The following is a 25,935-nucleotide window of genomic DNA, read 5'->3' on the forward strand; positions in this document are numbered from 1 at the left end:
TTCAAAGCCGAAGAGCCAGCGCTGTCCAAAAGACGTTTCCGTGATCATGGGGCCGGCGTGACTAAACACCAAGGCTCACGGAACCCTGTTACCTTCCCACCGAAGTGGTACCTATTTATCTACTTGCAATTTCTTGCTTTCGAACGGCTAGGTTGGCAGGAGCTGGAACTAGAGACGGGAGCTCACTCCGTCATGCGGCAACTCAGGTCTCGAACTACTGAACTACCGACCTTCCACAGCCTGCAGTTCAGCGTCTTAACCACTTGAGCCACCGCAGCTCCTTACACACTTAATTACATGTGCTAAAACTCTAAGGTAAGACAGACATTGTTCAAATATAAATGCAGACCTGTAATCCTACTTGATTTGCTGTTTTGGGAAATTGTGGGAATCTCAGTAACATGTACTTACAAAGCAAAGGGTAAGCTAAACCAATACCTATCTACACATGTAGGTGAATGATATGGAAATGAGGTAGTATAGTGCCATATGCAGAGTCTTCAAACTGCAGGCCCAAACAGCACAGAAAGAGGCCTGCATAGGATCCATCACATCCTAAAGTTTAGATCACATCCTAAAGTGCTAGAACAGGTGTATGTTGAAATTTCTCTGCTGAACATCAAGCCTGCAAATGCTTATGGTCTGGAAGGAGAGCCTTCAGCATCCCATTGTTGTAGCCCCTAGCCCTATCCTTTATACATACTATTTTTAGTACCATATATGCCCAAATACTGGGCCTACATTAAAACAGCTTTTTGCAAAACTGTTCTGTGCTATTTCATTCAAGCATGCATATTTACACAAACTAAGGTTCAGTCTGTATTCACAGCATATAAAACCTGATAGTATTTTTTTTTTTGGGGGGGGGGGGGAGAACCACAGTTAAGGGTAAACTTAAATTCCAAACAGAAGAAAATCCTCACGTGTGTGTTGCAGTTTTTCAGCATTCCATGTCTGGCCCTGGAAGTCATCCCTAAACCAATCAAGACTCAAATAAATACAAGCAGATACAGAACTAGTATTAAAATCAAATTTATTTGGCCAATGAGTTCCATTCATTTTAGCATCATAGACGCTCAACTAAATTCCAATTCTGCCAGCACACATCCCTCATCCCTCACCTTGTAGCATTCCTTGGTTCTGAAGACCCCTTCCCAAAACCCCAGTAACTGAGTGTCCTTTTTGTTGCATTCTGGCAGGTTCCTTTCCAAGTAAACACTTGGGAAACCCATTCACAAAGCAATCCTTAAGAAAGCAAGTCTTGCATGTTGTTCAGGGGCAATGAGTTAGATTTTGCTTCAGGACAGTGAACAGCTAGGTCCTCTTTCCTCAGTTGTTAGTCTCCTGATCTTTGGAAGAGAAATACATCTTATTCAGCATAAAGGGGAAGAGAGACCATACAGTGAGTTAAGAGGACCACATGCCCTGCTTACTTCACCTTCCACTGGCCTGAGTATTGGTCAGCCTAGTGGTTTCCTCTGAACCGAGACAGCCCAAATAATAAGGACAACTGAAACCACAACCAAGATCCTGCTGGGCAGGCAGCAGCTTATGACATTTGGACAAAGTGTGACTAAGCTTTACGGAGGCATTACTGGTGAGGCTCCAAAATGAGTTAGGCAATGGGACATTTCAATCTGCTTCTACCCAGATCATAGAACACTTTTGGAGAAAGAAAATGTACATCACAGTGTGTGTGTTTAAAAAAATAACAGATCCAGCAGGGCTGGCTGTCAAGTCAGATCCCTCTTCAAAAGCAAAAAGTAAACTAGAAGATCAGTTGACAGGTTAGGATGAAGGGTTACTTTAGACCATTTCCTGAATTCTCCAGCCAGTATTTGCTTTCTGGTTCGAGTTGGTTTCTGTACTTGCTTGACTGCATAAGAAAGCAGGCACAGTGCAGTGTCTGGGAATATGCAGACCGGATTCCTTCTTACAGTTCATCTCTTTGAGCTGTAGCATCTTCTTCCTCCCCTTCCACCTCTGGCTCTTCAATATCTTCTAGATCTTCCAGATCCTGAAGAATGAAAAGCGAAATGGTTGTCACCAGCGGCTTCTGCCATCTCACTGCTATAGAGCAAAGAAGGCTGTTTCCTTCCATTTAGACCTATGATCCTGCCAGAGCAGCAACTGTTACTACTGTGCTTTATCAGTAGACTAAACCACGCACCTGCCACTTGGAATTGTTAGTCTGTCACACTGACCCCCTCCCCACACACACACACACTCACAGGCCAGAAAAAGATTCCCATGCTTTCCCAGAAGCCACTCAAAACAAAGAAGAATGGAAACCAAAATCACACAGCACACCAGCATTTCCACATAACAGAAGATCTTAAGGCAAAGGGAGTACCTATTAGGCCAGCCAGCTTTCTATTTATCCTTCAGAACTCCAAGCATGTGAAATGAGATGGCAGATGCAATTCTAGTAGATCTGCATAAATGTACACAGCTCACACTCCAGGTGTGTTTACAATGTGTTATATGCATTTTAGTGAAACTTCAGGTTGTTTTCGTAAACAAGTGGGCTCATGAGCCATCTCAGGAGGTGTAACACTCCCTAGACATTAACACAATCAGGCGTGGCAACCTTAAATCAGGTATCAAGATGGGGAACTTCATCCATCAATTACACAAGGCAGAAAGAAAGACCTCTAGTTCTTGTGTCTGGGTCCCATATCCCTCACAGTTCCATGTATTTTTACATCCTTGACACCTTTAACAGATTAATAGAGTAGCTCCTAGTGAACAGCATGGGCATAGTATGTTCATGGGACAGGCTGCCCTACTTGATTCTGCAGCAGCCACACTTGTCTTAATTCCAAGTGAAACCCTGCCTATCAAGAACTGCATTAATCCAGCCATGAGGTGATAAATGCAAGCAGAAGTGGGTGGAGATTCTTAGTGTCATCTGAGACTAAAGGCTGCCTTTTATACTGCAGATCTAACTGGCTGTTCCACAGCAAATTTGTACTCAAATACTAGCCAAGCTCTATCTTCTTCTGTCTTCTTCAGTAGTGTTAATATTTAAGCAAGGCAGCCTAAGCAACCAGCAAGACTTACAGCACTAACCAGCATGGCCTCAGCTAATGACCTCCTTCCCATTGTTCAAGCCTTCTCAATTAGCTCTGAAAGTACCAAACGAATTACCTAACTACCCACATATTAAGAGAAACACACATCCTCACATTGATTTCAACAACTGCTTATTTAGAAGCAATCACAAAACAGACCTTGAGCTTACAGAACAATGTTATCTCATTCTCAGCACTAACAGATTTTGATACACAAGCACAATCATTTCAAACTAGAGACACTGTAAACAGGCTAGCACATCCCTATTTAATAACTTCTCACAAGAGGGCATATAGCCATTCGCAAGAAACCCAGGACACTTTCATCAGTTTAGCAGGCAATGATGCTAAGCGAGTGCTCATTGTCTCCCAAACTGACAGCAGGAACTGGGGACATGGGTCGCACTAGCAAAAAGCAAGGCATAGCCCCATTACCTCCTCCTTTTGTTAGTTCAAGTCACCTCTCCTTTATGCTGTATCTGCTTCCATGAAACACTGAGCCAACAGTTTCCAAGGTATTGTCACTATGTGACTTCAATTCCCATATTTCCCTCAGATATACTACTGAGTGTTCTAGACAGAGGTTATGCCTTTTATCAAGATTTTAAAAAGCATAGGTTCACCTAGCTCAATACTGCCATTTCTACCTAGCACCAACTGCACAGTTTCAGACTGAAACTGACCTTTCCTAGCACCAGTTATCCAAGATCCTTTAACTGGAGATGTCAGGAACTAAACCCAGGACACTCTGTAAGCAAATCAGGTGCTCCATCACTTAATTGTAGATGCTCCTAAAAGACTGTCATGAGCAAGAACAGTACACAACTGGCTACCAACAGAGCCCAGGACTTCCAAAACAGTTCATGTTTAACTACAAGGACTGATCAGACTAAAAATATAGGTGAAGAAATCAGATGGTTGTTGGAAGGTACCTCCAGGGTCATCTAGTCCAACCTGAGTTTCTATATATCCAGACAGACTATATCAGATCGCTTGGGACAGGGGATCACAGTATCAACCAGCTGGCAGCAACTGTAACTGCTAGGTGAGCAATCTACATATCTCCCAACTCCAGTGAGATACATTATCTAGCAGCTTCAAGTTGCTATATACAACCCAGCATCAGCACTACAAGAAAATGCAAAAGTGCAAAAGGGATCGGTCAACAGCTACCAGTGGAGCCCATCATCAATGGGAATTCACAGCCCTAACCATTCCATGTTCGGCTGTCACTCCCCTATCAGAGAATAACCTCAAGCACAAGCTGAAAGTAACTGGAGGGACTAGCAGCAGAACAAGTCTACTAGGAACTGACGCTAATAGCAACAAAACAGTGCTATCATTACACAGGCCAGAAGCAGCAGCCGCTACTTGAGTCAGGAAAAAGGACATGCGCACCTGGTGATGGGCCCAAAGGGTGAGCCAGCCCCGTGAAGGATCCCTCGAGAACTACAGATAGCTGGTCAAGGCTGAGGGGAATGCAAACAATCATGTTTCTGGAGTGTTGGTCAATATCTGAGGATGGTGGCGCTCTGTAGTCCATTCAGTAAGCCTGGTTAGTCCACATGGAATTGCAGGCATTCAGGAATACCCCACCATCACCACCCTCTGGATGCTATCAGCGGTGGTTTATTTACAAGTTGCTATGTAACCAGAACCACACAACATTCTCTGCTGTCACATAAGTAGCTCTGCAGGATTGAATTCTCCCTTCCTCACATCTGAACACTGCCCCAGAACCCATGTACGTGCTTGAGTCCCAAACAGTCATAGCTCAGTCTTGGATACTCACCTCTTCATCTACACCACCATCCTTTCCACCGCTTTCCAGGAATTTCTTGAAACCTTCCAGAGTCCTCTCACCATTGTAATCTATGACCTATAAAAATGCAAAGGAGGAGACATTTACTACTCAAAGGGAAAGCTGGGGGCTGAAGAATTCATTTTCTGAACAGCCAAGCAAAAGGGACTGGAAAATTCACCTTCACCCACAGGAGCCGAAGAAGAGTAGCCAGCCACTAGACTCCTGTGATCGCTGTGAGGAGAGAATAGCCTGCACATCAGCGCTGTCCTCTCCCGAGCAATCTTCCCTATATCAGCTGCACTGGCAAAATACCTAAAGCCTCCCTGCTGCAACTCAGCCCAACTCACACCCCTGAAAAATCCCTTTGGAGTCAGTACTCAGTTTCGTCTCTTCCCTTCCAACACAGCAGCATAAGGTCAGTGTCAAGACTACAGCCTGCTTACCGTTCTTTCAGGACTCGCAGGGAAAAACTTAAGGGTTGGGAAGCTGTGGACCTTGACTGTCTCAACTTCATTTGCTGTAGAGTCCATCTTGGCTATGACAATATTCTCACGGTCCTTGTATGTCTCTCCCAGTTTATCCCATATGGGAGCCAACTGCTTGCAGTGGCCACACCAAGGAGCATCTGCAAAATAGTTTAAAAACCCAGGTTAATGTGAATTTGGCCGAAGGAGCCTAAGCCCAAGTTCCATTTGCTGTCAAAATGAAAAGCATATGAGACAAGATGTGCTCTCTGGACAACCAGCTAGCACATATGTAAGTATGTATTAGGGAATAAGTACCTGGGAAATAAAAACCCAATATTTTTTGATTCAGAGTTTGAGAAAGGAATATTGGTATTCAGTTGCATTAAGGTCCCTCAATACCACTTGGAAAATCTTCTGGAGGGCAGGGGCACTGTGTTTTTAGAGCCTAGAATAGCTGTTTTTCAACCAAATGACACCAAAACTGCAAGGGACCTAGTACTGCCTGTCCACACTAATTTTCAAGTCAATTGGACCAAAGAGTCCAATATTTTGGGCCCCTAAACACGGTGCCCCCAGCCATCCTACTTACAGCAGTGTGGACTGGGAGGAAAAGCAGCCCTGGAAAAAGACCCTGTCCCCACAAAGGAAAAAGGGAGCAGGAGCCATCTTCCAGAGGCCAGGCAAGGGGCTCCTTCCCCCCTCCATCCCATTGTCCTGGAAACCTGTCAGAGTGGAAAAACAAGCCTGAGATTTTAAAGCTTTTTCTTATCTACTGTGGTTGTGAACTTTGTTATATGACTTGTGCTAGTCAATGACCATTTTAATAAAGAACTTGAACGTGGCCTGGGATCCTAATTACCTGCAGAAATATACAGGAATCAGATACTGGTGTTCTGATCCAGATACCCAGTATTCCTGAAAAATAGCAATAAGGTATTTTTCTGGTATATATTTAGACAGAGTATACCAAAATGCACACTCCTATGTATTACGTATACACATGTTCACCAATCCCTTGTCTATCACCAAGTACTTACAGAATTCAACAAAGACATCCTTGGTCTCATCAAAAGCCACTTCCTCAAAATTCTTTCCAACCAGAACTTTGACAGGTTGTTTGTCCCAGTCCTCAGAAATCTCTTGGCTCATCAGGTGGGGCTGAAAACACACAACCATGAGGACCACATGAAAGCAACAGCATGGAATGTGCCAACAGAAAATCCCCCTCTACCACTGTCCCAAGACAGCCCAGAGCAACTGACAAGCCACAGACTATAAAAAGGGAGACCAATATAGATTTCCTCCTTCAAGGTCAACCTCCACCCCACCCAGTAACTTGAACGTGTCTGAGCTGCTGTACAAAGGATGTCAGTTTGATATCTGTAAAGCTGCCCTGGCTCAGCTTAACACTGTTAAGTGAAGAAATGCATAAGGTGTACAGGGAGACAAGGAGATGACTGCAAGTGCAGTTTTTTATTTTAATTGCGAGGGTGAGAAAAGCTTTCAAGCTTTTAAATTTTATGTCATCATCAGAATGGTGCTCCAAGGAACAAGCATTTATTTATTTATTCCGTTTGTATCCCGCCCTCCCCGCAAACAGGCTCAGGGCGGCTTACATTAGTCGGTACAGAGTACCATAAAATCCACATAAAACATTTAAGACATTATAAAACAAAGAATCATAAAGTGCTAGTAATAGTAATCATCCCATCATTGAGATGGTGTGCTATATGATGTAACAGCAGGCCAATTTCCGACTCCGTGTCCTTCTGGTGTCACACGATGATATGGCTCAATCTCAGGGTTGGGGCCAGCCAATACCACAGAGGTTGGTGGCAATGGTGAGGGCAGCTCTTAGTTGAAAGCCTGGTGGAAGAGCTCCGTCTTGCAGGCCCTGCAGAACTGTAAAAGATCCCACAGGGCCCTGATCTCTTCCAGGAGTTCATTCTACCAGTATGGAGCTGCCACTGAAAAGGCCCTGGTAACAGCAAGCCTGGCATCCTTAGGGCCTGGGATGGTCAATCGGTGTTGTGACCCTGACTGTAGAGCTCTCTGGGGTATATATGGAGAAAGGCGGTCCCTCAGGTATGTCGGACGCTGGCCATATAGGGCTTTAAAGGTGAGTATCAGCACCTTGAAGTGAATTTGGTATGCTGTTGGCAGTCAGTGCAGTGCCTTCAGCACAGGCCAGATGTGCTCCCATCTAGGAAGGCCCATCAAAAGCTTGGCTGCGGCATTCTGCACTAGCTGCAGCTTCTGGATTTGTGACAAGGACAGCCCCATGTAGAGAGCGTTACAGTAGCCTAACCTTGAGGTGACCATCGCGTGGATCACTGTAGCCAGGTCATCGCAGTCGAGGAAGGAAACTGCTGGATCAGCCGAAGATGGTAAAAGGCTTAACAGTGGCTGCTACCTGGGCCTCCATTGTTAAGAAGGTATCCAGGAACACTCCCAAACTCCTAACCTCCGGCGCTGGCACTAATGGTGCCCCACCATAGGTCGGGAGTGGGATCCCTACCCCCAAACCGCCCCAACTCAGGCACAGGACCTCCGTCTTCACCGGATTCAGCTGGCTCAGTCTAATCCAACCAGCCACGGCTTTCAGTGCCCGGTCCAGATCTTCCGGTCTGGAGTCCGACTGGCCGCCCAACATCAGATAGAGCTGGGTGTCATCAGGTGATGACACAACAGCCCATGCCTCTGGGCAATCTGGGAAAGGGGGCTCATGTAGATGTTGAATAACATCAGGGAAAGCATTGCCCCTTGAGACACTCTGCACTCAAGCGGGTGTCTCCTGGACTGCTGTTCCCCTAGCGCCACGGTTTGTCCCCGACCCTGGAGAAAGGAAGCAAACCATTGCAAGGCAAGCCCCTGAATCCCCATGTCAGCGAGGCGGTGGGTCAGCAACTGATGGTCAACCATGTAGAACATGGCCGACAGGTCGAACAGCAACAGTACCGCCGAACCGCCCCAATCCAGATGCCTCCAGACGTCATCAGTAAGAGTGACCAACGCCGTCTCCATCCTGTGTCCTGGGCGGAAGCCAGACCGGAAGGGATCTAATAAGGAAGTGTCATCCATAAAGCCCTGCAACTGTATCACCACTACCTTCTCAACTAATTTGCCCAAATAGGGCAAATTGGAAACCGGCCAATAGTTAGCTAATTCGTCCGGATCCAGAGATGGTTTTTTTCAGGAGAGGGCGGACCATCGCTTCCTTGAGTGCCCCCGGGAACAGCCCCCTCAGAGAGGGACTTGTTGATAATTTCCCTTAGGGGACCTCGGAACCCTTCATGGCCAGCTTTAATAAGCCAGGAAGGGTAAGGATCAAGGCTGCACGGGGATGGGCGTAGAGCTGCGAGCAATCTGTCAACTTCCTCCAGGCTGAGTGGGCTGAAATGATCCCAAACCGAAATCGAAGACGTGCAAGGGGCCTCGAGTTCGCTCAGTGTTTCAACTGTGGCAGGGAGGTCGCAGTGGAGCGCCAAGACTATCCACGAAATAGTTCAGAAAAAAAATTCAGGAATGCCTCACAGCCAATGTCCAATTCCCTAGCGTTTGGTCTGCCCTGTGGTAGAGCTGCTGTAGACCAAATCGTTCTAAACAATTGGGCTTGGCGTGAGCTCGCGGACGCAATCATAGCCGCACAGAACTCCCTCTTCGCGGCTTTGACTGCCATCTCATAGGATCTCACAAACGTCTTATAAGATGCTCTTGTAGCTTTGTCTCGAGCACGACACCACCATCTCTCTAGCTTTCTCAGCTCTTGCTTCATAAACCGCAACTCCTGGGTAAACCAGGGAGCAAGCCTAGAGCGAGAGCGCAGAGGGCGCGGGGGAGCGATCTCGTCGATGGCTGTGGAGAGCCGACTAGGCCAGTCCTCCACAAGCTCATCCAATGAGCCGCCAGGAGGCATGGGATCCTGCAGAGCCATCCAGAGCCGCATAGGGTCCATCTGGCTCCATGGGCAAGCAACAGGTCCTCAGGGCATGGTGGTCCAACCACGAGACTGCCAAAGCAGTAACCCAGTCCACTGTTACCCCCGCTGCGAAGATCAAATCGAGCGTGTGCCCAGCTCGGTGAGTGGGGGTCATTACATATTGGGAGAGTTCTAGTGCCGCCATGGATGACACTAGGTCCGCCGCCTGAATGGAAGCCGTGTCATCGGTATGAACGTTGAAATCACCCAAGACTATTAGCCTAGGGCAGTAATGGCGAACCTTTTAGAGACCGAGTACCAAACTGCGACCCAAAACCCACATATCTATTGCAACGTGCCAACACGGCAATTTAACCTGAATACTGAGGTTTTACTTTAGAAAAAACAACCCATACATTAAGTTAAGATGATCCAAACAAAATAAGTAAAGCAATCCTAAATGCTTTCATTTACTTAAAATTACTTGGCAGAGAACTTTTATGATGGTCTGGGCCTGGCTGGGGCGATGGCACATGTGCCCACAGAGAGGGCTCTGAGTGTCACCTCTGGCACCCGTGCCATAGGTTCGCCACCACTGGCCTAGGGTGTTCCAACGCCCAGTCTGATACGGCCTCCATCAGGGATGACGGGCTATTGGCCGGTGCGTTAGGCGGTCGGTACACCAGCTAAATCGCCACTCTCTCCTCAGCCTCCCACACCAGGCTGACACACTTGATGCCCATGATCTCCAACGACGGGAGCACCCTGAAGGAGTAAGCCTCCCGAATGAAAATAGCCACCACCCCTTAGTCTACGATTGGTGTAGGACCGAGAACCCAAGAGGGGCAAGCTGAGAGAGAGCTACAGTCTCCCCCTCCCGCAACCAGGTCTCGGTCAGGCATGCCAGGTCTACTTTCTGCTCCAGCAGAATGTCCCGAAGGACTGTGGTCTTATTATTTATAGACCTGGTGTTGCACAGGACCAATGTCGGAGGAGGGGTTATCCATCCTAGCCCCACTGCCAACAACCTTCGGGATGGATCGCAGGCTGGAAGGGCGCTGAGCTGTTCTGTTTCTCCGCTCCCTTCCCATAGCTCTTGATCCACCGCTATACTTTCACCTTCTCAGGAGCACCGGAATCCTTGTCCAAGCATCGCCACGCCTAACAGTCTTCGCATTAGTCTCAGGCCACTAGCAAGGCTGATGAAATGCTCCCCCTATATACTCGTTGGTAGCAAGCAGCTGCTTCTGGTGCTGTTAAATCCTACAATTGTCCCACCCGTCCCACTATATAATGCACTGTCCTATAAAGGTTGCTACTAATTTCAAATCACCCAGCCAGTAATTAAGTAAAGGCCGGTGATAAACCTATCCTACCAACTAATGCCATACATTAATTCATTAATTAGTTAACAATTGATCAATGCTAGCAACCAAAAATTCCATCAGTTACACAATAATTATAATCATTTTAGCAGGGCGGTTCTATAGCTGAAGATCAACAATCCCTTTAATTACAAGCTAATTACCTCCATATTCAGTTGTTTTAAAGCTTACTAGGAAAGCATCGTTCCAGATAACAGCATTCCAACAAGCCAGTCATACTTAGGTATTCCCTAGCTATATCTTTTTAACCGTACTTCAACAGAAAACCAAGAATCCTACTTCTAATGGACACGAGAAAGTTTTTAAAGTGCCTTCAAATGTACCTTGTTTATCCACAAGGAAGACCTGCTTTTTCCACATGGGCCATCAATAAAAAGGGGGGACCATTTAAAGTTCATGTGCAAGTTAAACCTGTTCTCAAATATATCAGAGAGTTGTGACTTTTTGTACCAGCAAGGGCAACCTGTACATTACTTGCACACATATAGTGTTGTCTGAAATTGCCTTGCTTGGGTGGAGACTGAACTGCAAATCCCCACTTCCCCAAACCAATGAAGAACGAGCATATCAGAAAAGTTCTTTCTGATATGTACCCGTCTCCTGATGTCCTAATTTTTTGCATGCAGGGAGTCTAAACATTCCCCATGTAAAACGACTCCCATAAAGGTGGTTGGGCTGCACAAGGTCTACAGGGAATATGTGACTTCTAATGTCTAGACCAAGTCTAGAGTGATGCTGTGTCTACAAAGGGAGACAGGAATGACAGAACAGTTAAGGCAGAGCTCAGAAACATCCCATTAAGAGTTGGGAGCAGGGCCGAAGAGACAAAGAAGCTGGCTCGGCACAGCAGCTTTCATTGCCCATGCACTTGTGCAAGGAGGGGGTCCTCCAGTAAGACAAAAGTAGTTCTTCGGTGTGCACTGACACCTCTGTAAGCAGCTTCCAGATTTACTGAGCTTACTTTATCAGCATTTTAGGGCTATTTACATACTGGCTTTGTGCCCCACCAGCTTTGCCCTTCGGGTTTCTCAGCATGAAGCTCTAAACGCTTTGCTTTAGGATGTGCTACAAAGCCAACTTGAAAGGCCCCAATGCCATGTGACAGCTCTCAAGTTCCATGCCAGACTTGCTGCTGGGATCACTTTGCACGGGTGCCAGCCCAAAAGCCACATTCAACACCATTACCTTCACTTTGCCCTCCAGGAACTTGTTGCAGAAGTCCCTGATATTCTCTGGCGTCAGCTCATCGGATTCTGGCTTGTACTTGGTCATTTCTTCCTCCAGGGTAATGAGCCGTATGGCAGGGCATTCTTCCTTCTTGAGGCCAAAAAACTCCAGGATCCTCTGGTTGTCACTGTGGTCACTGTCTATGAAGATGAACAGGATCTTTGGAGAGGAGAGTCAAAGCAGGCAATTAAACCAATGCACATTGGACAGCAGAATCTGATGAATCGCCCTCACAAATTTTACCTTCTCCCTTCGCTTTCCTTGGGTTTCACACTGGTCAGCCAGTTCACTGTTTCAGGTTTGTTAACTACATAACTTATAGCACTTCATGTGTGTGTGCGTGTGTGTGCGTGTTAAGTGTCATCAAGTTGCTTTCAACTTACAGCAACTCTATGAATTAATGACCTCTAAAAGGTCCTATTGTTAAAAGGCTTGCTCAGGTCTTGCAAACTGAGGGCCCTCATGGCATCCTTTATTGAGTCAATCCACCTCTTGTTGGGTCTTCCTCTTTTCCTGCTGCCTTCTGCTTTCCCTGGCATTATTGTCTTTTCCATTGACTATTGTCTTCTCATAATGTGACCAAAGTACAATAGCCTCGGTTTAGTCATTTTAGCTTCTAGGGAGAGTTTAGGCTTGATTTGATCTAGAATCCACTTGTTTGTCTTTTTGGTCATCCACAGTATCCATAGAACTCTCCAACACCACATTTCAAATGAATCGACTTTCTTCCTGTCAGCTTTCTTCATTGCCCAACCTTTACACTTAATGTACCTCATGTTTAAGATGGTGGACTCAACTAATAATGTTATGTGCTCACTAAAGTAGCCTGTGCTATTTGAAAGACATCTAATTTTTTGCTAAAATAGAAACTATCGTCATAGGATTCCAACCCATGCTGTCCCTGACAATGTGCAAAACAGATGAAATGACATGATTTCATAACACCATTTAGAAGCAAGGAAGAATTTAATGGTCGCTTCTTACCTTCCCCTTGAAACTTTCAGCTGCTGCCTTGAAGTTGTCCAGTTTCCCCTGGTAGCCTGTAACACTCTTGGGCAGGAACAAAAGGATGTGGGTCTTGATCTCTCCTCCAAAAATTTTTGGTGCAGTCTGGAAGAAATTCATAACTGCTAGTTACGAGGGCATTAAAAAGGAAGCCAAAGCTCTACTTTTCTGCACAACCCTTCCCCATTGTAATCTCACTATATACACTGCAAGTTGACTCCTAGTGTTCTCAATTCCCAGGAGATTCCCAGCAAACCCCAATACTGCATCACCAACCCAATTCATGGTCTGCCTGTGGAGCTAACTTCCATACCTGCTCAGTGAATTCAATAACCAAAGGCAGCTGGTTTGATTTGATGAAGGTCAGCAGGTTCTCTTTTGTTATCTCTCCATCGAAGTTGTTACGGCCTTCATCAAACTGCATGGGAGGAAGACACAAAAAGGCCATTTAAAGTGGGATAAAGTTAAGTTCCATAGATGTACAGTTCAATCTCTGCCTATTTAATAATGGTTACTCCTAAGAAACAGTTTGGCACATGCTACAATCCTGCAGCACTTGGCACAGGCTTTAGCCTGCCAAAGAGATGAATTTATTTAGTTTTACAGCCTGTATAGCCAGAAAGAGGCAAGTATATGAGCAACATCTGCTAAAGCCTCAAAGGTTTAGCAGTCTGCATAGTTCTTTGCTGTGTCCCACAATTTCATAAAAAGACACAAAGAGGGAATTAAATAAAGTGGCCCAATTTGATTAAGCTATACAAAATTTATTTATTCTTGATGTAGAATTTTAAGAGGTTTATAGGACAAAATATACAGGATTACAGAGATCCCAGCCATTATATACACACTAAAGGTGCCCATTTCAAGTTCACATTGCAGACAAGGCTCAGAATTCTAAAGTTAAAATCCAGGGCAAATTCTAGACCCAAGCTCTCATCTTACAAGCAAGTGAGATCCAAGGTTCCATAGGAGTAAACAGCAGCAACTAGAAGGCAGCTTGGCACGAACTCCTAAGGCTACACACACTGTCTCTCCCACTACATTCCGGAATAGCCTTTAGCAAACTAATAGGAAGCTGCTGCAAGTCTGAGACTCATACCTAAAGGGTAATTAGTTACACAAGTCGTGCTGGAAACATACATTTATCTGATCAACAAAGCCATTAAAAAGGAGGTTCTGTCCAAGGCACCAATACACACGACGAAACCAATAAATAGCAGTTTACTCAGAGGGCAACACATCCCTGCAGGGCTATTGTTAGTGACACAAGAACAGATGCTCGAGGGCACGTTGTAACACCAATGCCAGGAATAAGTTTCTGGAACAGCAACAGTATTTCTGCCTGGGCTTTTAAAGCCTTTCCTGGCACCCAGCATTGGGGGGGGGGGGGGAAACAGGGGCATCAAGGTTAACCGCCATGAGACACAAGGAAGTGACCCCTCTGATCCTGCTCCCTAGCAACACGCTGTACAGATGGCAACTTCCCAGTCAAGTCAAATGCTGACCTACCTCTAGACAATCTGAAACTATTTATACAGTGAACCAGGACACAAGTATGCTATCCTGTCTTATGCAATGTTAGCTCAAAGTCCCTGGTTCAGATCTCTTGCTTGAACTCAACAGGTGGTCTTCTGCAACCCACAGCTTTTAGAGGCCATCCCTTATCTGCAATACAATCTATGGGACTACCAAGAATACTGTATACAGAACTATGAACAATTGGGCTGTATCACATATTATACGTTTAGCCGCCTTTTTGAGGTATTATTTACTAGAATGCTTAAGACTGTAACATGAAGACAACTCAAAACAGTACAAGCTTCCAAGAAATTTCTCTAGGTCTTGTGTAACCTTATCAAGGACAGAATGCTTTCAACTCGGATGTTCAAAGATTCTGCCTTTCTTTACAATGTATCACTGATTTACACACATTTTCTAGGTGTTCCAAGATATACATTAGGTTGGCCTGCAAAACATATTTAAGTTGGTCCTACCCACTCTGCCTGTAGCCTGGCTTTGAGAGGTAACAGACACTTGCATATTGGTGTCATAGTCATGCACATTTTTAGTCCCACTATCACCTAGCCAGAACCCCTCTACAACAATCAGGGACTCAGTAAAGTCCTCCTACTTAAATACCCGTATATTAGCAATTTTTATCACCACTAAATTATATGCCAACATGTCCTACTTGGGTGGAGGTAGAAAGCACACGTAGCACTTATTGAATCCTTAATATTTTGCTCCCAACTAGAACAAAAGCAAAGTGGCAGTATCCAGAACAGAGTGCATCAAGGATACAGAAAACAAACCTTAAAAATCCCATATATGGTTTTGCAGCAGGATTCCTGCTTCTCAGGAAAATTAGCTAAGAGGGATATGTTAGTCTTTACTCTGCCTGGCCCCCCGTTAACAATTCAAGGACTCCAACGAGCCGGAACAGAAGATTATAAAATTATTGATGAGACTTTTTCTCAGCCATCGAAGAAAGCTGAATTGCTTTATACACCCAACATAAGGACTGCCCTGAGCACAATTATGGAAAGTGTACATGCTGGACTTTTAAAAGAGCAGTATTTTAATTATCATACTTTATTTGTTGACTTTGAGACAGGTCAAGTGATATTTGTAGGACTATTGTGCACTGATATGGAATTTAAAGCAACAGAATGTAAGGCAGGTGAAGGACATCCAACAAGCTTCTTTATGACAAGACTTCAGTCTATTCTGGAGGCCCTTTGTAATAGCCCAAGTATGTCAAAACCTCATGGACCAGAAAGCTTTGCAGCTCTGCCACACAGAAGCAGACAAAAAAATCCAGGGAAAATGCAAGCACCTCAAACAGACGTTGACTTGCTTCTTTCTGAGTCCAGCTATCTGTTAACTCAGCCAAACTCGATCTCTAAGATAAGACTACAACTGTTGAGAGAAGATGATAATCTTTTTAAGAAATGATAACCAGACTGAAAATAGATACTTTCCAGGTTACCTGTAGGAGTCTGCAACTCCCTGAAGAAAAGTCCTCACAAGAATAGTTAGCTGGAGAAGTTTTTCCTCAGGCTTTTAGCATACAAATGATAAATTGAAGTTTACAACAGCAGGAGACTAGCAACAATTAAGATTAATACTGAATAAAAGATCTTTCCAAGCCCCGTTCACTGTACCCTTAATCTGGAGAGGTGAGGTAAGTGACAAGCAGCAGAGCTTTTTCACTAATGGTACTTCAAACTTTGAAATACCATCTCCTTTCTTGCTCATCTGGTGCCAACTTTGCTTTCCTTCAGAGGCCAGACCAAAACATTTTTAACCCAGGAATTTAGCTATTCCATCTTTTAAAGCTCTTTTGATGATGTACTTTTAGTCCAAGGTTTAGTTTATGCATTGTATTAATTTTATTTGGTTAACTTCCCTGAGCAGGTCTCTGGCAGAGGTGGCAAACGCATTTTCTCAACAGTTTACTGAGCCAACAACCGGATCCACCTTGTTTAAGACAAATCCACGAACTTCACAATAAGTATTGCCTCAAAGTATTTCTGCTCCAACCACAGACCAAGCAGTCCTCTACTCTTCTAGGACAAAGACTTCCAAGTATCTCCAACCACTTTAACAACACCCTTTCCAAAAACCAGTGCCCACACTTGTACCTTCAAACCAGAATGGTATAGTAGAAGTAGTGAGAAACCAAACTGAGGCTTTTTCCAAGTCCAATTCTGTAGCATTTTAGACAATCGCAAGAGAAATCTTTTGTTTCAGTAGTTATCCTTTAAGACAACCCTACGATTTGGCTCTTCAATAATATAAACATCAAACATGGGCCAAATTCTTGAGCCTGACTTTGTCTACTTCACAAGAAGTCACTGACATTCTTCAGACCTCAAAAGATTTTTTTACCTTATTTAGTATGCCTTGCTGGCATAAAAGGCTAATCTATACCACTTCCTCCATTCTGGTTCTGCCTCTTGAACAGGCCAGTCAACTATAACAACTTGCTGACTAGGTTACCAGGCAGCTTCTTCCAGTTCTGCTTTCACAAGCCCTCTAGTACTTTGGTTTTCTCCACTAAGCTTGGAAAGGTGGAAAGGGGAAACCTTATTAAATGGTCATAACTCCAAAGAACAGCAGAATGGCAAAGGCAGCCCAACAAGAGAACACAAAGATTCTTTGTCACCTAATCACCATTGCTGTCAATCTGGTACAGGAAGTAAAGCAGATGGTCCTCTCTAACTGGCTCAGTAACCATATGGAAAGCACTACTTTACCAGGAAGGCTTACTGGAAACAGCAAGTAAGGTGACTACAGGCTGAAATCTGTATGTTCATAGAACATAGGAAAGAAACTTCCACAAGATCAACTGGTGTCCAGACAATTCATCTTGGTGTCTACTGAGCATAGAACTAGTCCGAACATCTTAAGTTCTATTTCTATCCAACAATATCGTGCTCTTTTTATAGAAATACTAATGTGTAAAGCTTTGACACAAAGCCTGAAAAAAGTAGGGACAAAAACATAGTGTTAGTTTTTACAGACTGCTGCCAAAGATGTAAGATGCAGTGTGAATTTTTCAGCCACTCACCTTCTTAAAAAGGGCAACTCCATCTTTGCTGAACTGGTATTTGACAAAGACCTCACTGCTGGAAGAGATCCCAAAAGGAATGTCATCAATGGACTCGGCTGCCAACAAGAACTGTTTGGCAGCATCAGACTCTGCATCCTAATGAATAAAAGGAGTTTTTCAATGCCACATAATACACTGTGCCTTGATGTGATGCATCTTCTGAACCCAAAGGTCAGAAAACAAAAGGCCAAGACAGAATAAGGAGAAGTATAGCAGATTCTAGCTGGAGCAAGTAGTGACCAACAAGACAGGCCAGCTCAAGCTCCCCAAAAATAAACAAGGCCTAAAGTGAAACAAACCTTGAAGAATCCAATCACAGCAACTTCACTGCCATCCACAAGCCCCTCGACAGCAGCTACATCAGTCAGGGTGGTGGCAGCAGGACCCGTGCGTTTCTTCAACCAGTTCACAATGTCATCTGCTTCCCTGCCAGCTACACAGGAGGAAAGGAAAAAGATGACATTATGGCCTCTCCCCATTTTTATGAAATGTTTGAGCACGTGAGCTGTCACCACTGACAAGGGAAGAAGAATGCTGCTCACATTTTATTACTAACAAGATGCTTAGCAACCACCAGACAACACTGTTAAGTACAAAGGTGTCCTAAACCCATCCCTTCATGACAATGGAGTCTGTCAGACTGAAATATGTTTAGACTTTGGTTATGTTATTAGCAATGCAGCACTTCTACCAGACAGAGGTATTCTGACACCCACTGCCTGGGTGAAGGAAAAAGGAAGGAAGGTTTTTACTCAGACTCTTACCCAAGCACTTGGATTTAAAAACAATGAAAGCACGTTAACATTATGCCTGTTTTTAATTCACTCAAGGTTCTCCTCTCTTATCCAGTAGCTCTGGAGAAACACCGATGTCCTCAAAACCCATTTATTCTGTATAATCAGTACCAGAAATACTTAATCAGTAACGAGGCTGATGCCTGTTAACAAGGACCCAAACTGTATGTTCCACCAAGCACAGAAGGGACACAATCATTCAACATGCACAAATAGTATCTCTGCCTGTAGAGTAATCCTCACATACACAAGAGCACAATTTTCTTCCTTGCTGCATGTCACACAAGTACAGGGAATGGAGGATAAACAAGTCCGCCATATACACATCTTAGCCTTCCCTCTCTGCTCAGTTAAGGTAACTTGATCTCCAAAGCTGAGATAGATCATGGCCGAAAGAGACAAGTTACAACTAGGGACAGCCTTAACCATTAGCACTTATCACATCAACGGGCAAAGGGTTCATTGCACAAACAAATATCCACCTACATGTAACAAGGCACTCATGATCCTGTATTATCAGTTCTTTACAGTTTAAGAGCTCTTTGGCATCATCCATAATTTACTGGGTATGTTTGTGTCAGCAACCTGGTACCTTTTCAGCAGCAAGACACTGCGCTTCCCCCTCCAAAATTAGGGGTTTTCTGACGGTCTCTATATAAAGGTCATTATGTCAAGTTTCAGCAACTGAACACAGCACCACTCACATTTTTCACATGAACAAAATTAGCACCCTTTCAAATTCCCCAAGGTACTTAAGTGCACCTTGTACAGGTATTTGCCCACCCAGGCCAGTCCAGGAATGGGAGGGAATCCTGTACTTTTCAGTACATTAAACAAACCACGAGATGGTCTATTCCCTCTCTGGTTTCCAGAACAATTTGCCACCAGAACCTCTTTTCACTAGTCCCTGCTCTTCCTAAGGGAGAGATTAAGCCCTTAGTTGGCATCTGGAACAGAACACATTAGCAACTCATTCCAGAGATGCACACTTTTTACCAAGGTAGTGTATGGGGTGAGCGTTTAGGCCACAGGATTTAGCCTTGGAATTCAGGTACAACATCGAAGACGATTTTAACAATCAGAGGAATCTTTATTTAGTACAGAACTTAGCATAGACTACCAGAGGTTACATAACATAACAAAGGCTAGGGCTGTTTGCCTTAACTAAACATTAATGATTCATAGTTGCCAAATCAGAACATCCACAGTCCCGGATAGTCCAAGTACCAAGGGATTTTGAGTAGAAATCCCATCCTTGCACCCATGTGCTCCAGTTCACAAAGCAACTCTTTGTCTTCCAAGAGACAACATTTTCAGGTGTCATAAAACAAACTGACAGAGAAGGAAGGGAGAGCTAAGCAAGTGCTCAATTCCCATAGGGATCAGAACGGATCAGAACAATTATACTCCAATTCCAGTCACAAATTAGATGTGGTCATCAGCCAATTGCGAGTGGGCATGGGTGTGCCCAATTGTTGGTTGTCATAGCTGCAACACAGGAATGGCTAGAAGTTTGGAACCCCGCCTGCAGTCAGGTGACCCAGCTTCTCCATAGTGTATATGACATGCTCCATGAGCACCAGAGCCAGGAGCCATCAGGTCTGGCTCTTCCACTTAGAGGTGTTAAAGAATATGTGGTTATATGGCATGGCTATTTAGGTAGTTCAGGCCATTTGGTCTGCCCTGGACCATTTGGCCTGCAACAGGAAACAAGACACAGCATGTTATCAAAAGACATCACTGGAGAAGGCATGTGGATATAGAAAGCAGAAAGCAATTTTTCTATATACACCTTAACTTGAAGATAGCTTCCAGCATAAGCACACAGCTGCTTCAAACAGCAGACTGGAAGAAGAGAGACAATGTTCCCTACATCTGACCTCTAAGCAGCTAAAAATCAGCTTCACTTAAGAGAAATGGTGGTGGTGATTTGGTCTTTCACTTCAAGTACCAAAGCTTAAGGACAGCAGTGAAGCACTCTGCCTGCTGAAAGTAGCAGAATTTATTTTCAAGACCACACTGGATTTGTAGCAATGTGATTATAAGTAGTGTTACACCCTTTTAAACACGCTGAAGTAAGTGAACTCAGAAGGGTGTAACTATTTAAGATTGCAGTGTACACCATCAGCCAAGGTAAAATTTATGAATATGTAAACTTAGAAGCCTATCCTTGACTCTAAGATCTCTTCATTTAGCTCCACCACTAATAAGGTCTTACAACATATTTGCTCATACAAAGCTGTTACAGCTTTCATACTACTAAAAGCTTCTCACAACTTCAACATTATCCAAGTCATCCACTGAATGCCATCATTACGAGTAAGCTTTATGGAGCTGCTGTTCTCTACTTGCAAGAGAAAGCATGCTTAATGTACATGCAGTTCCTGCAGTTCTAGTTGGATTCTGAAGACTGCACATTACAGATGCAAAAATACACATTGCGAACTCATTATCCAACCTTTTTTCCAGTGATGCATGGCTTTAGGGTTTTTTTAATGCATCAGCACATAAATGTACATGTTTATATGTCACAAGCCTTCTCATTTAGTCTTTAAATGAGATATTTGTGTGGTGGTCTTATCTTTATACCACCGCACAAGATTAGACATTCCCATGACATGGACACACAGATATATTAAAAGCTAAGTTTAATGCCATAAAGATCTAACTGATCACTATTCCAGTTTTAGAAACCAGAAATTCAATTCACTGTTCAACAGCACCACAGTCTAAGGCTGCAAACCTTGTGCAAATTTACTTGGGAGCAAGCCCCAGTAGCCAGGCAGACCAGAACTGATACAGAAGCTCAGGCTACAATACAGTATAATAGTGATATGGTAACTGAGGAGGAGGAAGGAGCTTTAGGTATAAACCACACCAAATATATGGTATAGGTTTTTCAAGAACCCCAAGACAAAAGACAGATTGCCCAGCAGCTTATGGGGAAGCAGCTGAAAAAACAAAAATTCCTTTTGTCATGTTCCTACTTCCTACTCCAAAGGTTTTTCTTTGCCTTTTCAGTGGGGCAATGTCTACCTTTCCAAGCACATGCTACATACATAGATATTACATATATGTATACATACATGTATCAAGGGATGCACATCGATTAAGGTCAGGAACTTTTCCCAGTTACTTTGTCATTTTATACATTGTACTTTGCAGGCAAGGAGATAAACTTCCAATCTCAAACAGTGTCACCTCCATAAGTTTGCTGAAGCTGTTAGAGCGCTACAACTCCACACAAACAGCAGACCAGTACAATCAGCAAGCCAACCTGCGTAGCTCAAGGAAGCAGCTGCAATATGCAGACCAATGTTGGTGATCAGTATTCTCTGCACCACAGGAGACCCTGAGGTGGACTTCTTAATTCACCACGTGTAGATGCGGTCATTTCCCTCATCTTCCAGAGGAAGATGGCAGACTGCTTTCTATGCCACATTACAATTTGCATTGTGAGAAGAGTGATAATTTCAAGCAAATGTGACCATATTTTGCCTAAAGGCTGTAGATACTCAGGCCTATGCTCTGGGGAGGAAAGAAACAATGACAATGTAGACTGAGAACTACAAAAGAGCAGTCCATTGGCTTGATAGCCAGAGGTACACAACCTATACTAAGAACAGGCTCAATGATGGAGAAACACCTGGAAAAGAGCAGAGAAGCACTGAGAAAGGGCAACTAGAAGAGATCAGGGTCTAAGTATTGGAAGACCTTATAGGCAAGAAACCTGAAGTTCACCATGGAAAAAAATGACCCTCCCAGACTTGAAAGGGGCCACGTTTGAGGCTTTCTGAACAAGAATGCCAAGAATAGGATTAAGGAGCTAAAATAAAAGTTACAAAGGATTTGAACACTCAAGACAAATACAGATCAATATTTTTGTCGTTTCAAATTCAAGGAATATCATTTTGTATCTGAAGATACAAAATACAATAATCCATTGCATGGGATTGACAGCATATCTTTGACTTTCACATCTGTTCACAGGCTTCAGTTCTCCATTATCACTGCTCTTCCTCTAGCTATTAACTCACCTGTGTACTCTTTGGGGGAAGATTTATCTCCATTCTTGAAAAACTTGATTGTAGGGTAGCCTCGAACCCCAAATTGCTGGGCAAGTTCTGACTCTTCTGTAGCATCCACCTTGGCCAGTCTGATTTCAGAGCCCTCAGATTTTAGCTTTGTTGCTGCCTTCACATACTCTGGTGCCAGAGCTTTACAATGACCACACCAGGGTGCATCTGAAAAACAAGAGTATCCAAACAGTCACTGTACGGTCTTCCACATTTTCAAACCACAGAAATGCAGCAACAAGTTGAAATACCCCAATGTAGAATGTTAAAGCAGAATGAAAGCTTAGTGTTTTACAGCCAAGAAAGCACCATCTTCCACCACACTGTAGTACAACACCAAAGCACATACACATCACTAAGCATTAACTCAGCCCTTCAGTAGCACTCTAAGGAAGATGCACACCTGTACAGTAAAGAGCAAATATGGCCAGTTGTGCCAGAAACTGGATATTCTAGAAGACCTAAGAAAACATGGTGACTTGACCAAATATGTGTCCTTTTAACATCAGAGAAGCATGATAAGAGTTTAGTACACATGACCTATGGGAGAACTGAGAACACTGAGACAATATGTTCTACAGCCGAAGGAATATCAAAATTAAAAACAGATTATTCACTCCACTTCACCACATAGAACAAAGTATAGAACTTCACAACAGCTTTTTGTTTTTCTTAAACTAACAAGGCACACTTCCCTAGCCATTAAAAGTCAACTTCACTCTGAATACATCCTGAAATGTATAAGACCATTCTGATTTAATAAACTGACATTTTACCTTTCTTTCACCATAGAACTCAAGGTGGTTTCTATATGGCCTCAAGAAGATTTTCTGTCCAGACCAGATCCATATTTACTTCACTTCTGCACAGTTGCTACTTCATGTGCCCTCTAACCATACCAAGCACTGAACATACTCCCTGAACTGCAATACCCCAACAGTGGAGTGGATAAAATCTTTCATCCACTACTTCTCCCACAACTCGCTTGGCATCTAATATTGGTTCATGCAGATCTGTATCAAGGAAGGCTATACAGCTGCTCCCACATATCAGTGGCACACCCTTCTCAGTAATAGGGCCTGCATTTTTACAGCACAAGCTGTACAGTATGTTACACCTGAAATGCTTTCCTACGCCTTACAAAAACTAGTGTACCTGACTCATACCTTCAGCAGGCTGCTATGTCTGCTTATACCCAACCTACTGTTCACGCACACCTATCAGCAGAAATAAAATGGTACGATATGATACTAAATGCTTTGAACGCACAAAAGTAGCTCCTAGACTAATTATTGCAGAGCCATTACATATATTTCATATTTCACCAAGTGCAAAAAAACTGTGCAGGCCCTATTCTGAGAAAATGCAACCGCTAATGATCCCTATAAACAATGGCTAACACGACTGGCCCACTCACGTGAACAATAGAACTTCTGAAACGGCTCCTTAAGGTAAGGAAAAACCTCCAGAACTTGGAAAGGAGAAGAAATTCCCCAGCCCCGCGGCCTCCCTCCTGCACTGAAGCATTTTTCCGGGTCTCCCTCCTCACCAACTGACTTCGAGTGTGTCCCCCCCCCCCTCACCGCCCTGCGGTGCACCCACTCACAGAACTCCACCAGAAGATGTGGGAACTGCTCCAGCGCCCGGTCGAAGTTGGCCTTCTTCAGCACCAGCACACCCTCCTCGTCCTCAATCTCCTCGTCGGCGGAGACTCGACCCAGCAGCAGCAAACAGAACAGCGGACACCAGAGTAGAGCGGTCTTCATGGCGGCACAAAGAACGACGGCGGGATCGCAGGCAAAGGGACCGGACGACGAAAACGCACAGCAAAAGAGAGCCCTGCACGCCCGCCCCCGGTTTATAAACCCGCCCTCTCCCACGCCAACTTCCGCTTATTGGTTACGCCCGGCCACCTTGTCCTTCTGTTCTTACTGATCTGGCGCGGAGCCTTAAAGCCGCCCTAAAGCTTTGATTGGTCAACCGAAAGGTCACGTCATCTTTCCTGCCGTTTCCGAACAGGCCTGCGGAATCTCTCATGTTCCGCCGTCTTCGATTTGCTAATCTAATCGCATTACCGTCTCTGATTGGTTAACATCTCCATTCTCAGGCCTCTGCACAAGTGTTTCTGATTGGTAAAGCTTCCACGAAAGCCCATCCTCCCCTCCCTCCGTCGTTTCACCTCTCTCCTTTGGAACGTGGCATTTGTGAGACACGCCCGTCCTAGAGTGGCTGCTACGCATGCGTGTTTGAATGCTACTGTGAAACCTTGTTCGTGTTTGATTCTGAGTGGGCAGCCGTTATTGAATGACCCGGAAAAGCAAAGGGGTAAATTAGCAAGCACTTCCGAAGTTGTGGGAAAAGAAAAAACGGTTTTTGCATGGGGGATTCTTGGGAAACAGTATGTGGAAGGATACGCGCAAGTCATGGGTGGTGGTGGGGAATAAACGCTCCTTAGATGTGTACGTTTAAGCAAAGGACTGTGGGTTTTTTTTACTGTGTTGCAAATTGCAATGATTGCAACCTCTTTATGATACAGGTACGCTACATGGGTCCCCCACATACTGCTGTGAAAAAAAGACACGGTTAGCTTGCTACTTAGCCCATCTAAATCTCTGGTTTAGGATTCTAATATGGTACGTTTTGTTGTACAGAAAGATCTCTGTTTTAAGGAAGAATAAAAGAGTGTTATTATGGCACCTTGATAACTAAAAAGTTTACACTGCCATCCTGATTTCAGTTGACTAAGACTGGAGTAACGGCATAGGGATGTATTGGTAGTTTAGCAAAAGAGGACAAAATACCCCTTTAGCAGTGCAATTGTAAGCAGGGGGACTGAAAGTACTCAGAGAAACAACTGACCTTATGTCAGCGTATGTCTAAGATATGCCAGTGTAAGGGCCAGTTATGACAACGCAGACCCCAGCGCCACTGTTGGCTCAATGGAGGTGTAGGCCCCTGTACCAGTGTGGTTTTGGGGGTAGGGCCAGAGTTAGTTGGCGACACACTCTTGGAAGGCTTATATAGAAACAACAAAAACAACAGTTCTCCGCTCATTAGGGGCAATTTTAAAATTTTACCGTACAAAAGGGGGCTTTCTGATAGACCCAGCCCTGAAGCTTTTCCAGAGCAAGACAATCGCCCAACTTCTTTATGAGGTCAAAATATGGAGCCAGCCTGGTGAGAATCCAAAACCTTTTTATGAAAAGGCTGCTAACAGTACCAACAAACACCCCAGCAACATTGTTAAGAGCAGAATTGGGCCTTCCCTTTCTACGGACGCGTGCTCATTAAGCTTTTTATAACTATTGGCACAAATTGAAGAGAGCACCTACAGATCATCTTTCAAGCAGCTGCTTCCTAGCTTGCCTAAAAGACCCTAAATGGGTATCCAAATACAATAGTATATTGCAAATATATAACCTTCCGGATGTAATCCATGGGCCACTTCAGACCGACTTTAACGGAAGGTAGCAAATATACATCCAGGACGCTGCCCAAGATAGGAGAATCATCCAAGAAAATAAATCCTCTTTGTGGTACAAATTGAGCAAATCAGATCATCAAAGGGC

At 44.3% G+C, this 25,935-nt stretch overlaps 1 protein-coding gene across 2 annotated transcripts; it reads right to left on the bottom strand.

The window, feature by feature from the left end:
• Window positions 1–1,016: 1,016 nt before the first annotated feature.
• P4HB (prolyl 4-hydroxylase, beta polypeptide) lies at window positions 1,017–24,236 on the bottom strand. 2 transcript variants are annotated; one of them, XR_001482946.1, is made up of 12 exons: window positions 23,973–24,236; window positions 22,328–22,534; window positions 17,796–17,929; window positions 17,455–17,592; window positions 13,195–13,299; window positions 12,861–12,986; window positions 11,835–12,035; window positions 6,383–6,503; window positions 5,322–5,503; window positions 4,867–4,953; window positions 4,473–4,543; window positions 1,999–2,017 (listed from the first exon to the last, which is right to left on the bottom strand). XR_001482946.1 is itself a non-coding variant. In XM_015426569.1 (11 exons), exons 1-11 carry the CDS (start codon window positions 24,130–24,132, stop codon window positions 1,934–1,936), a joined length of 1,545 nt encoding a protein of 514 aa, XP_015282055.1. In that variant the 5' UTR covers window positions 24,133–24,236; the 3' UTR covers window positions 1,017–1,933. The 2 variants fall into 2 exon arrangements, 1 of the variants encoding a protein (XP_015282055.1); XM_015426569.1 differs by lacking the exon at window positions 4,473–4,543 and having other exon boundaries at window positions 1,017–2,017.
• Window positions 24,237–25,935: the final 1,699 nt, after the last annotated feature.

This window comes from Gekko japonicus, unplaced genomic scaffold (genome assembly GCF_001447785.1).
Source record: "Gekko japonicus isolate JY-2015 unplaced genomic scaffold, Gekko_japonicus_V1.1 scaffold1430, whole genome shotgun sequence".
Taxonomy (NCBI): Eukaryota; Metazoa; Chordata; class Lepidosauria; order Squamata; family Gekkonidae; genus Gekko; species Gekko japonicus.